We start from the raw sequence: 15,421 nt of genomic DNA, 5'->3' as shown, positions 1-15,421 counted from the left end.
ATTTAGCTTATATTGAAGCTAAACTGTTTATTCCAATGAGATAAGATTTAGATTATATTGATGCTAAAGTGTTTATTCCTGTAGCTCTTCCCGAGCATTGCTCAAGTGAAGAGAAACAACAGATCTTCATCCATCACATTCTCTTCGGACACTTCGATAGTTTTGGAGGGCTACAGGAGAAGGAAAAAAAATGAGATATTTGGTGTTTTTAGCTGTAACCGTCCTTCCCCAATATCAGTGAAGACTGAAAATGAAATAGGGGAATAATAACTCCTCCAACCATGCATCCAACATTATGTTCAAGTTTTCCAGCTGAGACAAATTAATGCCAGTTTCTGTAATTACTTCCTCTTTTGTAACTTCTATAGTCAATGCATCAATGAAATTGATTTCTACAAAAAGACCACCATGGAAGAAAAGACAAGCTAATAGCTTTGCTTACATAGCTAAAGAAGACTTGGTTGAGTAATACAAACCAAATTCACCCTGAAGTGCACATTAGACATGAATGGTACGATAAGGCACCAAAAGACAACATCCGTTAAAATCACAGCTCCTGCACTCGTCTGCCAAAAGCATAAATTTTTACTAGTTAAATATGATCATAAATAATGAGGATGGCTTACTTGAATTAAACATCAACCATTATATAATCAGAACATTAGAGCAGGATAATCAGGAGATATTAACATACAATGGAAGTGGAGAAAAAATTAAGGCAACTACAAGAGTTTCCTCTTTGCTCAAAGGTGCATAAAGGAAAATGTGATTATTTCTACAAATTGTAGGATTGGCATGAGGTTGCATAGAGCCAAAAAAGAAAAATTAGAATAAGCCTAACACAAATGGATGATTTATGAGAGACGGGTTAAACCTGATAGACAATTTGCATGAAATGGCCCCATAGACCCGTTCTTTCTTCATGCACTCTTTTATGCATCTGCTCACCACGAAAAATTGAGAATATATCACCATCCCTGTCCTTGATACCTGTAAGAGCCAAATCTGCATCATGACATTGTTCAACGTCTCCTCTAAGGAGGCAACTTATCTCCTCGTTTTCAGAAATAGGTTGCTTTGAATAGGTCCAGCAACCATGAGCAGATGCCATAGTACCAAACTATAAGCAATACAACAAAAAAAAAGGTAAAGATATTATTTTAATGATTACCAAAACGGATACAGCAAACAACACTAGGAGAATGTTGCAGAAGTGTACCGCAAAATAAACGATGACTAGTGCAAATGTCCACCTTCAATACCATGAACAAAGGTTGAGAATGCATTCAGTTAGTCATAAGTCAGCAAACTGAAAAAAACATTATTTTTAATCTAAAGCACACGTTTAATTTATTTATGTTCAACTCACACAAAAAAATAACTTAAACATAGCAAAGAAAGTATAATTGCTAATATTTCAGAGTTCCGGCAGCTCTTTGTAGCAAAATGATTATTTGACAAATGACTCGACAATAGAATTTTCGCATGTAGGATATACATGTTGCCTGATAACCCATGAGAGTAGTTTAGTGCATTGAAATTTATGCTTAAATGAACATAGAGTCAGCCAAGAAAGAAATAGTTAGTATATTTGGCAACAAAGCATTAGTCTCAACCTGTAAGATTCATAAATATGTTTATATTAAGGAGAGAAGCAATAGAAGATCCTTTCGAGACAGAATCTCATGCATCAATATAAGCCAACAATGAGAGAAGATTAAGGGTTCGTTTGGGACGGCTTTTTTACTGCTTCTTAAATAAACTTTTTAGTAAAAAATAAAAAATTTTATACTAGAAAACTGCTTTAAGAAGCAGTAAGAAAGCTGTCACAAACGAAGCCGAAAATGTTGGTGGGGGCTTTCTCAAATCTAACTAATGATCGAAATGTTTTTAATGTAAAATCAAACTGCCAATCTCAAGGTCCCCCATAAAACCTCTGATGTTTATAGAAGGGAACCTCTTGCACAACCATCAGCAATTTTGTACAAGCGGATAGAAAGCATTTACAAACCTGTAAATGAAAACTTATGCATCTTCTAAATGATCATCACATGTGCAATCAAACAAATTAGGATATTTCAAAAAATACCACCCTCATGCATTGAAGTGCACATTGATGCATTCAAGATATGCATATGAATTTTGCGAATGCTTTGAAAGGCATATAGCTGAACTTTTGCATATGCATTTCTTAAAAAACCATTACAACTGTAAAACTAAAAGAGGGTTAAAAGAAACCCCTAAGCCAAAGAAAAAGAGCAACTATCATCCTCAAGAATCTTAAGGAATTCTTGAGGAATATTACAATTAAAGCTATCTCCTATATCCCACACAAATGTATCATCTATAGCTCTTTGTGCACAAAAATGTGCAGCTTTGTTGAAATTCCTGTGAGTATGCACAAATAAAACTTGTTGGAATGATTTCATCCAATTCCATTTTTCCCAATCTCCAAACTGATGCTTCCATAGCTCCTTAGCCTTAACCTTCTGCATATAACTAATTACAGAGGCATTATCCCCTTCCACAATAATTCCTTTGAAATCATACATCCACTCTACAAGAATTTTCTCAATGTAATTAATTGCCAACATTTCAACTTGAGTACTGTCCCAATGGCAAATACTCCAACCCGCAGCCACAATAAGCTTACCCATGCTATCACGAATAACAATCCCAACACCTGCTGCATTAGATCTCAGAAGAGCACCATCAACATTCACCTTTAGCCAACCTGAAAGGGGGGGGGGGGGGGGGCGCACCAAGAAGGATCAATAGACAATCCAATGGATTGATTAATGCCCCGTTGCTCCAAGTGGAAAGGAACAGAACTTTGATTGAAAACTTCCAAAATACTTGCAGCCATAAAAACCGGCGAACAACTTCTCTTAGCATGTTTGATAGCATTTCTATTCGTCCAGCAGTGGAACACAGAAAGACAGTACACAAGCATCCTGACATCTTTAGCTTTCACATTTTCCTCCAATGCCAGTTGAAGATCCAAAAACTTAGAGAACCGTGGAGTAGCCCATCCCCAACCATCCAGCACCTTAAGAACATCCAAAACCTGCTTGCAGCTGGTAGTAACATGATCTCTGTCTTCCGAAACTCCACAGCCAATTGGACAATCTACATTTACCTCAAAACCACGAGATTTTAGCCAAGCATTCGTTGGAATGATATCTTTAAACAATCTCCACCAAAACATCCATTCCCGAGGCCTCAATCCCATTTTCAAACATGAAAAACTTACATCATCATCCTCCTGAACTTTTGATTGTAAACAGTTGCTGAAATTGAAGAGCCAAGAGGGTTCTTAATAAGCTCTAAGGAATCTGCATCAACATTATTCCAGATTTTAATATCTGAAATCTTCTCGGCTAAATGTACACCAAAACACATTAACAATCTCTGTGTGTCCCAAGTTCCAGCATTGGTAATAAAATCTGCTACCATCAAGTTTTCAATGGCTGCAACATCACAAAATGTAGGCCAAACCGAGAGAGCCAAATCCCAGATCCAGATATGATTCAAGACCTCAATATTCCTACCATTACAAATCTTCCAACGAACACAGCTGCTAAGACTGTTGGCTCCATCACATATCAGCTTCCATACACTTGAATCACCACGTTTGAAACCACCGCTCCACGGCCACTTCCCATACTTATGAATCATGCATCTCTGAAAGAGCTCTGTCGGTTTGCTAATGAAATCCCAAGCAATTCGTGACCTGAGAGGTCCAATCCAATCCACACTCGCATGAAACCCAAGTCCCCCTTTTCTTCTTGGTTTAGTAATATTTTCCCAAGAAGCATAATGTATGCTTCTATGAGAAGCATCAAAATCCCATAAAAAACTTCTGCAGATCTTCTCAATCTCATTTAGCACAGATTTTGGAACTAACATATGAGTCACCATGTACACAGATGATGGAAGTAATACAGCATTGATCAAGGTAACTCTACCTGCCAAAGACAGATGTCTGACTCCCCATGACAATGTCTTAGCACGAGCATGCTGCACCAAAGCACCAAAGTCCTTCTTAATCAGTCTTCTCACTGCTAACTTGATCCCAAGATAATCCATCTCTTCAACTTTTCTACAACCAATCAACTTGGCAAGCTGGGATCTAGTAGAAGAAGAAGTCCTTTTGCTAAAAAGAATAGCAGATTTACTCCTGTTGACTCTTTGACCCGTCCAAGAACAATACTCCTCCAAAATAGAAGAGGTCTTCCTTACATTAGGAATAGTGGTACCTGCAAAAAGCAAAATATCGTTAGCATAAAGAAGGTGGGAGACAGGAGGTCCCCCACCACAGATTGGAACACCCAACTCCTTGTAATTTTGGTGGATATTGGCAGATAGGAGCTCCGAACAGATGACGAACAAATAAGGTGACAAAGGGCACCCTTGACGAAATCCACAATCAGCTTTAATACCATCAGTAAGCTGTCCATTAATCAGGATTGTGAAATTTGGATCTTTAACACAGCTAAGCAACCAAGAGCTGAATCTAGGTGGGAAACCCATCTGTTTAAGAACAAGTTCCAATGTCCTCCAACTCATTTTGTCATATGCTTGCTCCATGTCTACCTTCAATGCAAAGAGACCCAAAGCTGATTTAGAAACTTTAAATCTGTTAAACAACTCCTGAGCCAATAAACAATGATTGGAGATTGATCGACTAGGAACAAATGCTGCCTGTTCCACAGACACAAGCCGTGGCAAAACACCTTTCAATCTGTTGACTAAAACCTTTGCTACAATCTTGTAGATTGTCTGGCAAAGGCTAATCGGCCTGAATTTGAAAGGATAATCTGGGTTCATGAATTTTGGAATCAACACAACAACTGTTTCCTTCCAACTTGGGTCCATAACTCCACCAGCAAAGAATTCCAAGCTAGCACTTATCACTTGTTCCCCCACAATCTCCCAAAAGAACTTGAAGAAAGATGCTGTAATCCCATCTCTACCTGGCGCTATATTTCGGCCAAAAGAATTCACAACATCCCATATTTCCTCTTTGGTGATATCACTATCTAGAATTCCAGAAAATTGTGACAAATAATCCCTTTGCATCTCAAAGGAAGGCCATCCATGCTCAATAACACCTTGTCCCTTCCATTTCTATTCAAAGAACACATGCATACCCTTCAAAATATCACTTTGCTTAGAGACCACATTCCCATCAGAAAGTTTCAAAGATTCGATACCATTATTTCTCCTCCTAGCCGAAGCCATCGAATGGAAGAAACGAGTGTTCCCATCTCCCTCTTCAATCCATCTAACTTTTGCTCGTTGCTTCCACCACATCATTAGGCGAGCCAAAGTACTGTTTAACAATTGAACTTTATACTTCAGAGCTTCTGCTTGTACATCAGTCAAACCACTCGGCAAACATTACAATTCCTACAGTACTTTAATCTCCTTGTCAAGCTCCTCCTTCAATTGATTTAACATTTTAACTTTGTTTTTACTCCAAAAAAATAGAGCTTTCAAAGTTCTTTGACATTTCTTATAGAGCTTGCAAGCCTCCTTACCCTCATCATCCACTCTCGATTTATCCCAAACTAATTGCCAAGCTTTAGGAAAGCTAGCCCACATATCTTCAAATTTTATCCAATGTGAATAAGATCTTCTCACCTCATTTTGAAAAGAACATAGAATTGGGCAATGATCAGAAGCAAGTCTAGTAAGGTGTCGTACCTTTAATCCTTGAAAAGAATCCAAAATAGATGAGCTAACCAGAAACCGATCCAATCTAGAAAAAATCATGCTCGCATCCTTATTATTGGTCCATGTAAAAGCTGGACCAGAAAAACCTGGATCCACCAAGTCATTGGCTACCATGAAATCTCCCATATCACCTGCAGCCCCAGAGAAATGAAAAGTCTTTCCACCCTTCTTATCCTCTTGTGACATAATACAATTAAAATCACCCCCAACTAGCAAGGGAGCATCCAAATTATGTGTCTTGGAAATATCTTCCCAAACCTGCCTTCTTACATATCTATCTTTATTAGCATAAACAACAGCCACCTCCAAAACTATACCATTTGTACCATTAACCATCCCCATAATACATTGGTTAGTTTTACAAAAAAAATGGAAGGAGAGAACAACAACTTTCCATAATATTAAAATGCCACCTGCATTACCAATAGAAGGTTCAAAAGCAAACTCCCAGTCTTTGCCTGCAATTCTATCAACTTCTTTTCTGCTAAATGATTCCATCTTCGTTTCCAACAAGCCAATGAAACTAACATCATACTCCCCAACTAGGTGCCGTAAGTAATTGCCCGTCTTTCTCTTACGAGCACCTCTACAGTTCCAACATAGGATGTTAAACATGATCCACCAAAGGGGAAGCGTCCCCGCAGCAATAAAATTCAGAATATACCCCTTGCCACTGACCAGCAAATTCCTCCTCCTGAAATTTTCCGTCCATAGATTTATCAATAACATTAACAAAACGCTCACTAGACGGAGTAGCTTGCTCCTTCAACTTATTCCTTTTGATATCCGACAACTTCTGAAGAGGACCAAACTGTGTCATTTCCTTAGTATATCGCATTTTAGAATTCCTAACCATCTTGTTTTTTCCTTTCAATACTCCAGATTTGGAGTCCGAGAACTTCAGCACCTTAGGGACCAGCATTTGAGCAGGGGAAACATTAACTTCCCTGCCCTGCTTTATACCAGCCTTGGACTCCCATAACCTCCTCACATCATGATGTACATCATTTACAGGCAACAATTCAGAGTTCTGCTCTCTTACCAATCCTTCCATATCAACATTCTGAAAACCAATTTGTTCCATGTTACAAATGTTGTTCTGTACCGAAATTTCCATATTAACTTCCTGCAATTGTGGATGCTCCATATTATTTGATTCGTTCTGTACCGAGCCATCCTCAATAACATTTCGGTATTGAGTATAATCCATGATATTTGATTCCTTCTGTATCTTGTCTTTCAACTTCCCTCCCAAATCTTGACCACCAGTCTCCTTCTGCACCTTATCAACAACTCTCCAAACAGAATTAGAAGAAGGATTTATCTGCTTGCTGCTAACAGATTGAGATCTCTGTCCAGATTTATTAACAGATCTCTTCCTCCTAGTGACAATTGTCCATTCCCCTTGTCCATTCCCCTTGATCAACATCTACAACTACAGAGTTTGAGACTCTCCCCTTACCATCACAAGCAGGGTCATGCTTCAATCCCGAACCAGCTGCCTCAATACCTCCCAGTTTCTATGAATCACCAATCTCTAAGCCCTGCTGCTTAGGTAGAACACAAGACTCCTTACACAGCTCAGCTTTATGGCCAACCCTTCCACATCTTAAACAGAATTGAGGAATGCCTTCATATTCAATTGGTTGGAAGAACATACCTTCCAAACCATGAGCCCAAATACCCTTAGGTAATCTCTTAGATAAATCCAGTCTAATACAAATGCGCGCAAACGCACATCTATTCCAAAGCTTAGTTTGCTCATCCATTAATAATGGTTCCCCAATGCCCCTCGCCAACCTAGCCAAATTAGCTTCATCCCAATATTCTAACGGTAAGTTTGGAAGTCTTACCCACACAGGAGACGTAAATCCTCTAAAAGATTTAGATGAAAGCCCTGTTGACCACTGCTCCACCCCAATGATCTGACCAGCAACATACCAAGGACCACCAATAAGAACATTATCCCCTGCTTCCATATTTACAAACCAACAGAGAAAGCAGTCAGATCCCAATGGCTTAATCTGAGTCAAACCAAGATGACTCCACTTCCTTTGCAATTCATTTTGCACAACCCAAAAAGGAAGACGCCTTCCTAAGAGGCTGCCAACCAGTGTTCTGCTAAGCTTCTGAATATTACCCCTAGCCTTGCTCAAGTCCAATTTAACTGATCCATCTTCCCGCAAAAAACTGTTTACCTCTTCATTCAAATTTAATTTGACAGCAGGGGATTTCTTCCATGCATTCCTACCATTTCCCATATCAACAAATTCTTTCTTAACTGCCTTAACAACAGCCGGAGTTTGTCACGCTTGGATTGAAGGAAACTCTTCAGTCTGATCATTTCCACAAACACCTGAAGCGCATCCTGCAGAATTAAGTTTGATATTGCATTCAAGACCATCAATATCACCCCTAATTGGCTGTACACCCTTCACCTCAGGTAACTTATCCAGAACACCGAAATTCAGACTACAATTGCCTCGTTCAGTATTCAAACCAGCTTCACTATCAACTCGAGCCATACCCACCTTCCCAAGGTCTCCAATACGACTCATCCGCCCAAACATGAATAAAGGTTTATCATGTTCAAAGATAGGATTGTCCACTACCTTACTTACTTCAGTTGATTCCGCAGCAGCAAGCAAAATTACCTCCTCATTTTCCATCTCTCCCGCCAGCTGTGGATCAATAGCCATATCACCTTGACTCACTTGGTCACCAGCAACCAATTTTCCATCAGTAGAACTATCATTCGCCACCTCCTGCATAATCTCCTCAGTAATCAACATTCCGTTCTATTCCACATCCTCCGCACAACCACCAGTCACAACAGAATCCACCTCCTCTAAATGATCCACAGATCCCATACTAGCCACAACTTCTTTAAGGAAGTCCTCAGCCTCAGATCCCCCAAGAATCTCCATCACCTCCTCACGATCAGAAGACCCCTGCAATGGCACATCCCGTGCATCCATCCCCTGATCTCCAGCTCCGAAGAAAGAACCAGCTCTTTCCCCGCATCCGAAACTTCATCAGATCCACCCGATCTAGTAGATCCAGCTCTACTCGGAGATCGGGCATACACCAATCTACTACCTCCAGCACCAAGGTCCGCAAGACCTCCCAACCCAGGCAATGAGAATCTCCTTTCCCTACCATCTCCACCGCTACTTCCAGAATTATCTCCCACAGCATTCCCCCCTGACACATTCTTCACACCATCTCTCCATCCAGATCCACCACCAGACCTTTTCCCTCCACAAAAGCACCGTCCAATCCCGGCGACGAGATCTCCAATCCAAGAGAAAGAAGTCTCCCGATCAGCGTCGCACGATTTTTCCCTTCGGTTTCCCCAGAGCCTTTGAAAGGCATATAGAGTACACACACGAATACACTGTGCAGGCACATTGCCTAATATGCAAAGTATATTATACAAATACACTATCCGACATGCAAGATGTACTGTGTAGAAGAGCGTGCTATGCTGACATGCAAACACATCATGCACTACACAAGAGCATTGAATCATCATGCAAATAAACAAGCAATGCATGGATGCACTATACATATATATCATGCAAATATACCATATGCTATGTTAATGAAATAAGCTACTATGCTGCATATTAACACATCATACAAGCATGATTAAAATTGCATAAATATATATGCCAACATACATGTATACATGTAAATATACAAATGCATATGATAGCATGTCAGCATGCAGATGCATACATGAGTGTGTATGTGGAAACTCAGATTTGTCGTATACACCTTCTGCATTACATATAAATAGCTACCATATAAATACATTATGCAAAATACATTCAAAAGTATATATCAGCATGGGCCCCGATGAGTATGATGTATATATACATGTGACGTCTAAGGATGTTATGCAGGACAAAAGTAAACTTGAGTTCAAGTTCAATCCTTCTCTTTGAATGGACCGGGGTTGACATGACTTGAACTACTGAACAAATACACAATCATAGCGCCGATTGGAGTATTTGATTTTATAAGTTCATATTAGGCCTTTAAGGTCTATTACAAGAAATGTTCATTGCGAAAAGCATAAAACTCTTGATTCTCAATATTAGCATGATAACTTACAACATCAATAATTAAACACAACCCTCTATTAGCTGGCTGTCAGAGTTGACATGGTTCAAATGACAGATACACAACCTATTTATATATCTTTGATAATGGCTATGTTGATAGAAAATCTCAACTAGAAGGGACCCAAAATATTTAAAATACCTCCCAAATTTCTAAAAAATACAAACATCTAAATTGACTTTAACATTACCCCAACGATGACCATGTTGAATGTAAATATCAACCGAAGGGATTGACTATAAAAGAATCTATCAGTGACTCAAAACTCTACATCTATTAATAATAACTAATATTTGAAGTTGAGATTTAATCATCTAATAACTTAAAGCAAAATACACATCAACCCTTCGCAATAGTTTGCCAAGATGGACAAGTTTAGAAATCAATTCAGCTCACAAAAAGCGAATGTCTAGTCGAGAATATCACTAGGATTCATTCTCAAATCATCTCTTACTAGTAAGGATGTATTATGTGTCCTCAAACTAATGATTTCATCGTCAAATTGCACCACAGGTAAACGGTTATGACAGGGATCCTTTGACTGAGTAGTTCTGCTATCAAATGGTACTACTAAATTACGATCATGGTCAAAGTCTGTATATTCCCTAATGGCTTTAATTAATTGAGTAATGAATCAATAGGATGGCTAATAGTGTATAAAGCCCTCTGTTAGGTAAGGTGAGCTCAAATTTATCTACTTAGGCAAATATTCACCCTAAATCTACAAGGAACCTTGGACGAAGTAACCCATGACTACCGACAAGGATCCTTCAATCAGGTTGGGTCGACTACATCCTCTGACTAAGTAAAGTAGGGATTATGATGACCTAGGATGATGGAATTATGAGATTTTGATTGGATTTATCATCATTCCCCCCACCATTCATTTTAAGTGCATAGTGATATAAATTTCAATTTTCATATCAATTTATGCTGCTACTATATGCTGGATACTACGTATCTTTTCGACGATTAGCATTAATCGAAAGTTCTCTCTCATTATCGGAAGGGGTAATTAACTATAGAGGCTTGCGCCTATAGGAAAACTAAACTTAGATCATAAAGTCCTTGCAAAATGAGGGAGAAATCTTTGGGTAATATTTTATTTAAAACCAATAAGTCTTCTGAAAATTTATCTCGAAACTTAAACTCGTTAAAACTTTCCTCACGAAAGGAAAGGGGTTGCGGAGAGGCCGCAACGTAAATTTTGAAAGGCCACAACTTATAATAATTACTCACACTTCCTCATGTTTATTGTGTAGCAATATTTTTCCCATAATTCTACCTTTACAATAATTTTTAATCTAACTTAAGAACTTTAAACAGTAATGGATGCCCACATAGTAATTAACTAAATAACAATCACCTTAACAACTCTCATATTTAACTCAAGACTTTTATCTTTCTACTCTCTATACAATATTATCCGAACTCTACTTCTATTTTTAACATTTTCAACTATTAATAACTTAAATTTCCCCAATATGCTTAAGATTTTTTCCTATTCCATTTAGTTTATTGAAAACAAGCAATATCAATCTTTATCTAATCATTGTGTCCACCAATTATCTTATCTTTCCATTCAAATACCCTAATTTAATATAGCAAATCTAATCTTAGTTCGAAACCTAATCATCCATAGCATACTTTTCACTATATTTGAATTAAATTGTAGCATGTCATGTGCGAGTGACATTTACCGTCATTGTAATTTGCATGATGATCTTAAGGGTGGTAAGAGCTACTAGCCAAGGAGTGATAGTAGCCACCTTGTAGTGTTGAAGGCCTGCGACAATATATAGCCATCACGGTCCTGTAGTTGCATGTAACCTTCCAACCAAGGATAGGGGAGAAAGCCTCATCTGGATCACATGTTGGTAAGTCCTAATGTGGGCAGCAGTTGTTTGGCTGCCATCTAAGCTAGATGAAGGCTTGGCAACACCCAGTTAGGCCAGGGTGTTGTTAAATGTTCAACGGTTGCCACCATCCAATGTCTACGTGTGACGGATCATGGTACCTGTTTTTATGGAAGCAGTTTTAATTTGGCAAATCATCAAGGATGAATACAGGGGAGAACTCCTCGTACTATAAAGAGAATTTTATTATTATAATTAGATAATAAACAGTGAACAATACTATCAACATTAGCTTCTAATCCAATCAATTACACTCGCAATGTCGTCACAAAGGCAACAAATGCAATTATCTATTCCATACTTGCCATCTGGCACAATCTAATCCATGAAAAGAACAGTTATGAAGGTGACCTATGCCGCAAATCGTTCCCGCGATTGCCAGTTACTCGAAAAAGACAATATTTTTAAACCGAAAAGAAATCCAAGCAGAAGAAGAGTTTATGCAGATAAGATCAAGGTTAAAAAGGTACACGAAGTAGCAAAAGCAAATCAAGAATGATTGAAAAAGAGGAGGCCATACTGAGTATAGAAGAAGAAGTTGAAGGCACCCCTGAGGAGGACCATCTGACCCAGAAGCAAGGCCATGAACAGAAACGCAAGGCCTCTGTATGCCAGCAACCAGTACGGATTCAACTTTTTCCAGCAGGGAGTCCACAGAGAAGCCGCGCTCAGCGGCTGCTTCTCTGCCTTCAAAATAACAGCCATTGCAATCAGCGACGGTAGGGCTGCGATCAACGCGCAGACGACGACCTGCCACCTCATCCAGTACGCCAACCCTTGGTCTTCCTTCATTTCCCACCACAAGCGATTAGTGAAAGCGAAAGTATTCATATGTGTAGGTACAGAAAGAAATCCCAACGCCATAAAAAAGCCCGTAGACCTACTACTGAATTGAAAGCTCGACAGATCCACCAGATCGCTCGGGATGGGATTTAGCGGGCCGTTTGGCAGGATTTGGCTAAAATCCTGCTCAAATCCTGCAGAAATCCTGTTGAGAAACAGCCCTAAGGAAAATTTTTTGGGACAACTTGTCGCTAAATATCAATCATTCAAAGAAACTAAATCGTACGCTAAAATCAATCATTCAAAAAAACTAAAACGTAAATGGGCATGTGATTTCGATTATATTGATTGCCTTAAAATCTCAAAAAAAAAAAATCATAATTTAAGTCAACTTTCTTATAATTTGAGAGAGAGAAAAAGATAATAAAAGCTAAAAAGATCTTCAAATCAGTAAATGAAAATTTTATTTTTCATGTCATAAATTCAACTAACACATCCGAATACAATGTTTGGGAGAAATGATAATAGCGGGTCAAACTTTTATTCAGCGAAATATTAATTTTGGCGTGATTAAAAGAATTTGACATAAAAAACAAGGCTCGAGTTATTTGCAATGGTAAAGTATGTGATTTGATTTTTGCAAAGAACTTTAATTAAGCTCGATGGTAATTAAGCAAATTTTTGTTGTTAATCAACTTAAAAAGGTCAACAAAGTTGATAAGAGACATTTAGTTGGAATAGTCAGAGACATATTTATCCACTTACCATTACACTAGAGCATAAAATTTTAACTTTGCCTTCTTAAATTCCTTGAAGTTGGTAGAATAAAAAATCAAAATTACGAATTATATAAACAATATTTTGGAATACCAAGGGCTCAATTTTATCCCTTAAGGTAAGAAGACGAGATTATTAAGTTGAAAAATAATTAAGATAGTTATTATAAAAGCATTCAATAGCATACCCTAAATTTTCATAAGTAAAAAACTTGCAAAATATCTTTAGAATATATATTTAATTTTTTGTGAAATTATGTTAAGAGATAGTTACAAGCTGTTAAGGACACAAACATACACAATTTGATTAGAATATATTAGTGCGATGACATTAAATGCTACCATTAACATCTATATGATCTATATATTTAAATAATAAATAATTGGATTGATGATATATTTGAAAGTTCAAATGAGAATGTTAAACCTTATTGAACTGCCAAGACACATCAAAAGGGGGTGAATTGATGTTTTAAAAATTTTTCTTTTTCAAAAACTTTTCTTTGAAAAAATTTTAACCAAATACACAAGCAGAGAAGCAAAAATCCTTTTCACCCTCTTGGTGATGCAAAGAACCTGAATCCCTTTACATCAACCAGGTGTGGTGGAGTAGCTAGATCCATTGATGCCACGAGCCTATTTTCAGAGTTTACCTCAAGTAAAACAATGAATCTTGGAGGAAGAATGTGATTGTTCATGGAGAAACCGTGTGTAAAACCCCTCTCACACAACCCCTTGATCTCGCAAGGCTCTTGTCTCTCAAAAACTAACCTCTTTCTCAAAAGACATTGCTCTTTATATTCCTGAACACCATATCAAGATAATGCCCAATAGGTGCAGGTCTACGATGCACAATCAGCCTTAAAACTTAGAACTAAGATGAGTAATTACATAATAGTAACTCAGATAATCTAAAGAAATGTAATAGGACTTATATCTCTCACCCTGCTGAAGATTTAAGAAAGCCCGACTCTTCTAGACTTATGATCATGTTTTGATAGGACTGCCAACTAAACTCCACCTAACACTTTGAAATCATGATGTCTGATTATATGAATTGAAAGATAGGGAAGACTATTATTTTAAGAATAAGATTGGGGCCGACATCTAAGAAATCATAATGTCCCCTGACTATGAATGGTGGATCATTCTTTCTATCCTAAACGCAATTCATCATTTCTATATTCCTATTTATCTTGCTATGTTGTTAAAACGATTTTGTTTTGTTTCGAGTAGAAAACTTTTCCCTAAACACTAGCAAGAACTAGTCTCAAACCATGCATGCAAGTGTCCGTTGTGCACCAGTTTATGTTTTTTTGTAAAATAAGTAAGTTTTAGTGTATAAATTATGGGGTTCAAGGTGTCAATTAATGTTCTGGTGTTGATTGTTTTATTGCCTAACTAAAAGTTTCAGTTTTAACATCTAGTCAAAAGTTGTAATAAGATGTCTTTTAATTTATTTTGGGATTTGAGTTTGCAATTAACAATTTAAAATTTATAATGAAAAATAAAATGAAGTATAACATAAAGCATGAATACTAAAAGAAATACAAATATAGATATGTAAAAAGAAATAAAGAACATAATCCCCTAACCTAGGTTCTAAGGTTAACATATAGTGCATGTTGGGTATTGAGGTAGATATATGTTTGGAAGATGAAAACTATCCTACCTGGTAGGTATTGTAACGTCCCAGATATCAATAGTGAAAGGATTCATCTGACATTCTTTTTCCATATTATTTTTTTTTTCATTCTTTTTTTTTTCTCGTTCAGATCAATACAGTCATCTAGAGATAATTGCATTACAGGAAAGAAATACAACATCTACTATAATCCACATATCAACATAAACACAGTCCAAAGAGAGTCCAAAAGAATATGTACAATAGTCATACGGCTACAAAACAAAAGCCTACCAAGGGCTACAAAAAAACAAAGCTACAGCGATCGAAGAAGCTTCCCGCGGGAGGCTCTGCACCTGAAATATTAACCACATATAATGAGCTTAAATAGCCCAGCAGTTTACCAAAGCCTACAACTGAAATCAAAGCACGACACTGGAAACAATATGCAGGTC

General features: G+C 37.6%; 1 protein-coding gene across 2 annotated transcripts in view; it reads right to left on the bottom strand.

Moving 5' to 3' along the window:
• The window catches only part of LOC110112671, a 28,242-nt gene that overhangs the window by 841 nt on the left and 11,980 nt on the right, over positions 1-15,421 (bottom strand). For both annotated transcript variants that reach the window (XR_003700942.1, XM_028695368.1), the window contains 4 exons: positions 12,304-12,771; positions 1,220-1,253; positions 875-1,120; positions 477-566 (listed from right to left, as the gene is read on the bottom strand). Coding sequence is in view for 1 of the 2 variants with exons in the window: in XM_028695368.1 (XP_028551201.1) it covers positions 477-566; positions 875-1,120; positions 1,220-1,253; positions 12,304-12,647 (714 nt within the window). In the remaining variant the exon portion in view is untranslated. Of the gene's footprint in view, positions 1-476; positions 567-874; positions 1,121-1,219; positions 1,254-12,303; positions 12,772-15,421 lie in introns of those variants that run through there.

The sequence above is a fragment of the Dendrobium catenatum genome, unplaced genomic scaffold, assembly GCF_001605985.2.
Source record: "Dendrobium catenatum unplaced genomic scaffold, ASM160598v2 fragScaff_scaffold_627, whole genome shotgun sequence".
Classification (NCBI taxonomy): domain Eukaryota; kingdom Viridiplantae; phylum Streptophyta; class Magnoliopsida; order Asparagales; family Orchidaceae; genus Dendrobium; species Dendrobium catenatum.
The sequence above is the reverse complement of the archived record's forward strand: the minus strand, read 5'-3'. Positions and strand labels throughout refer to the sequence as shown.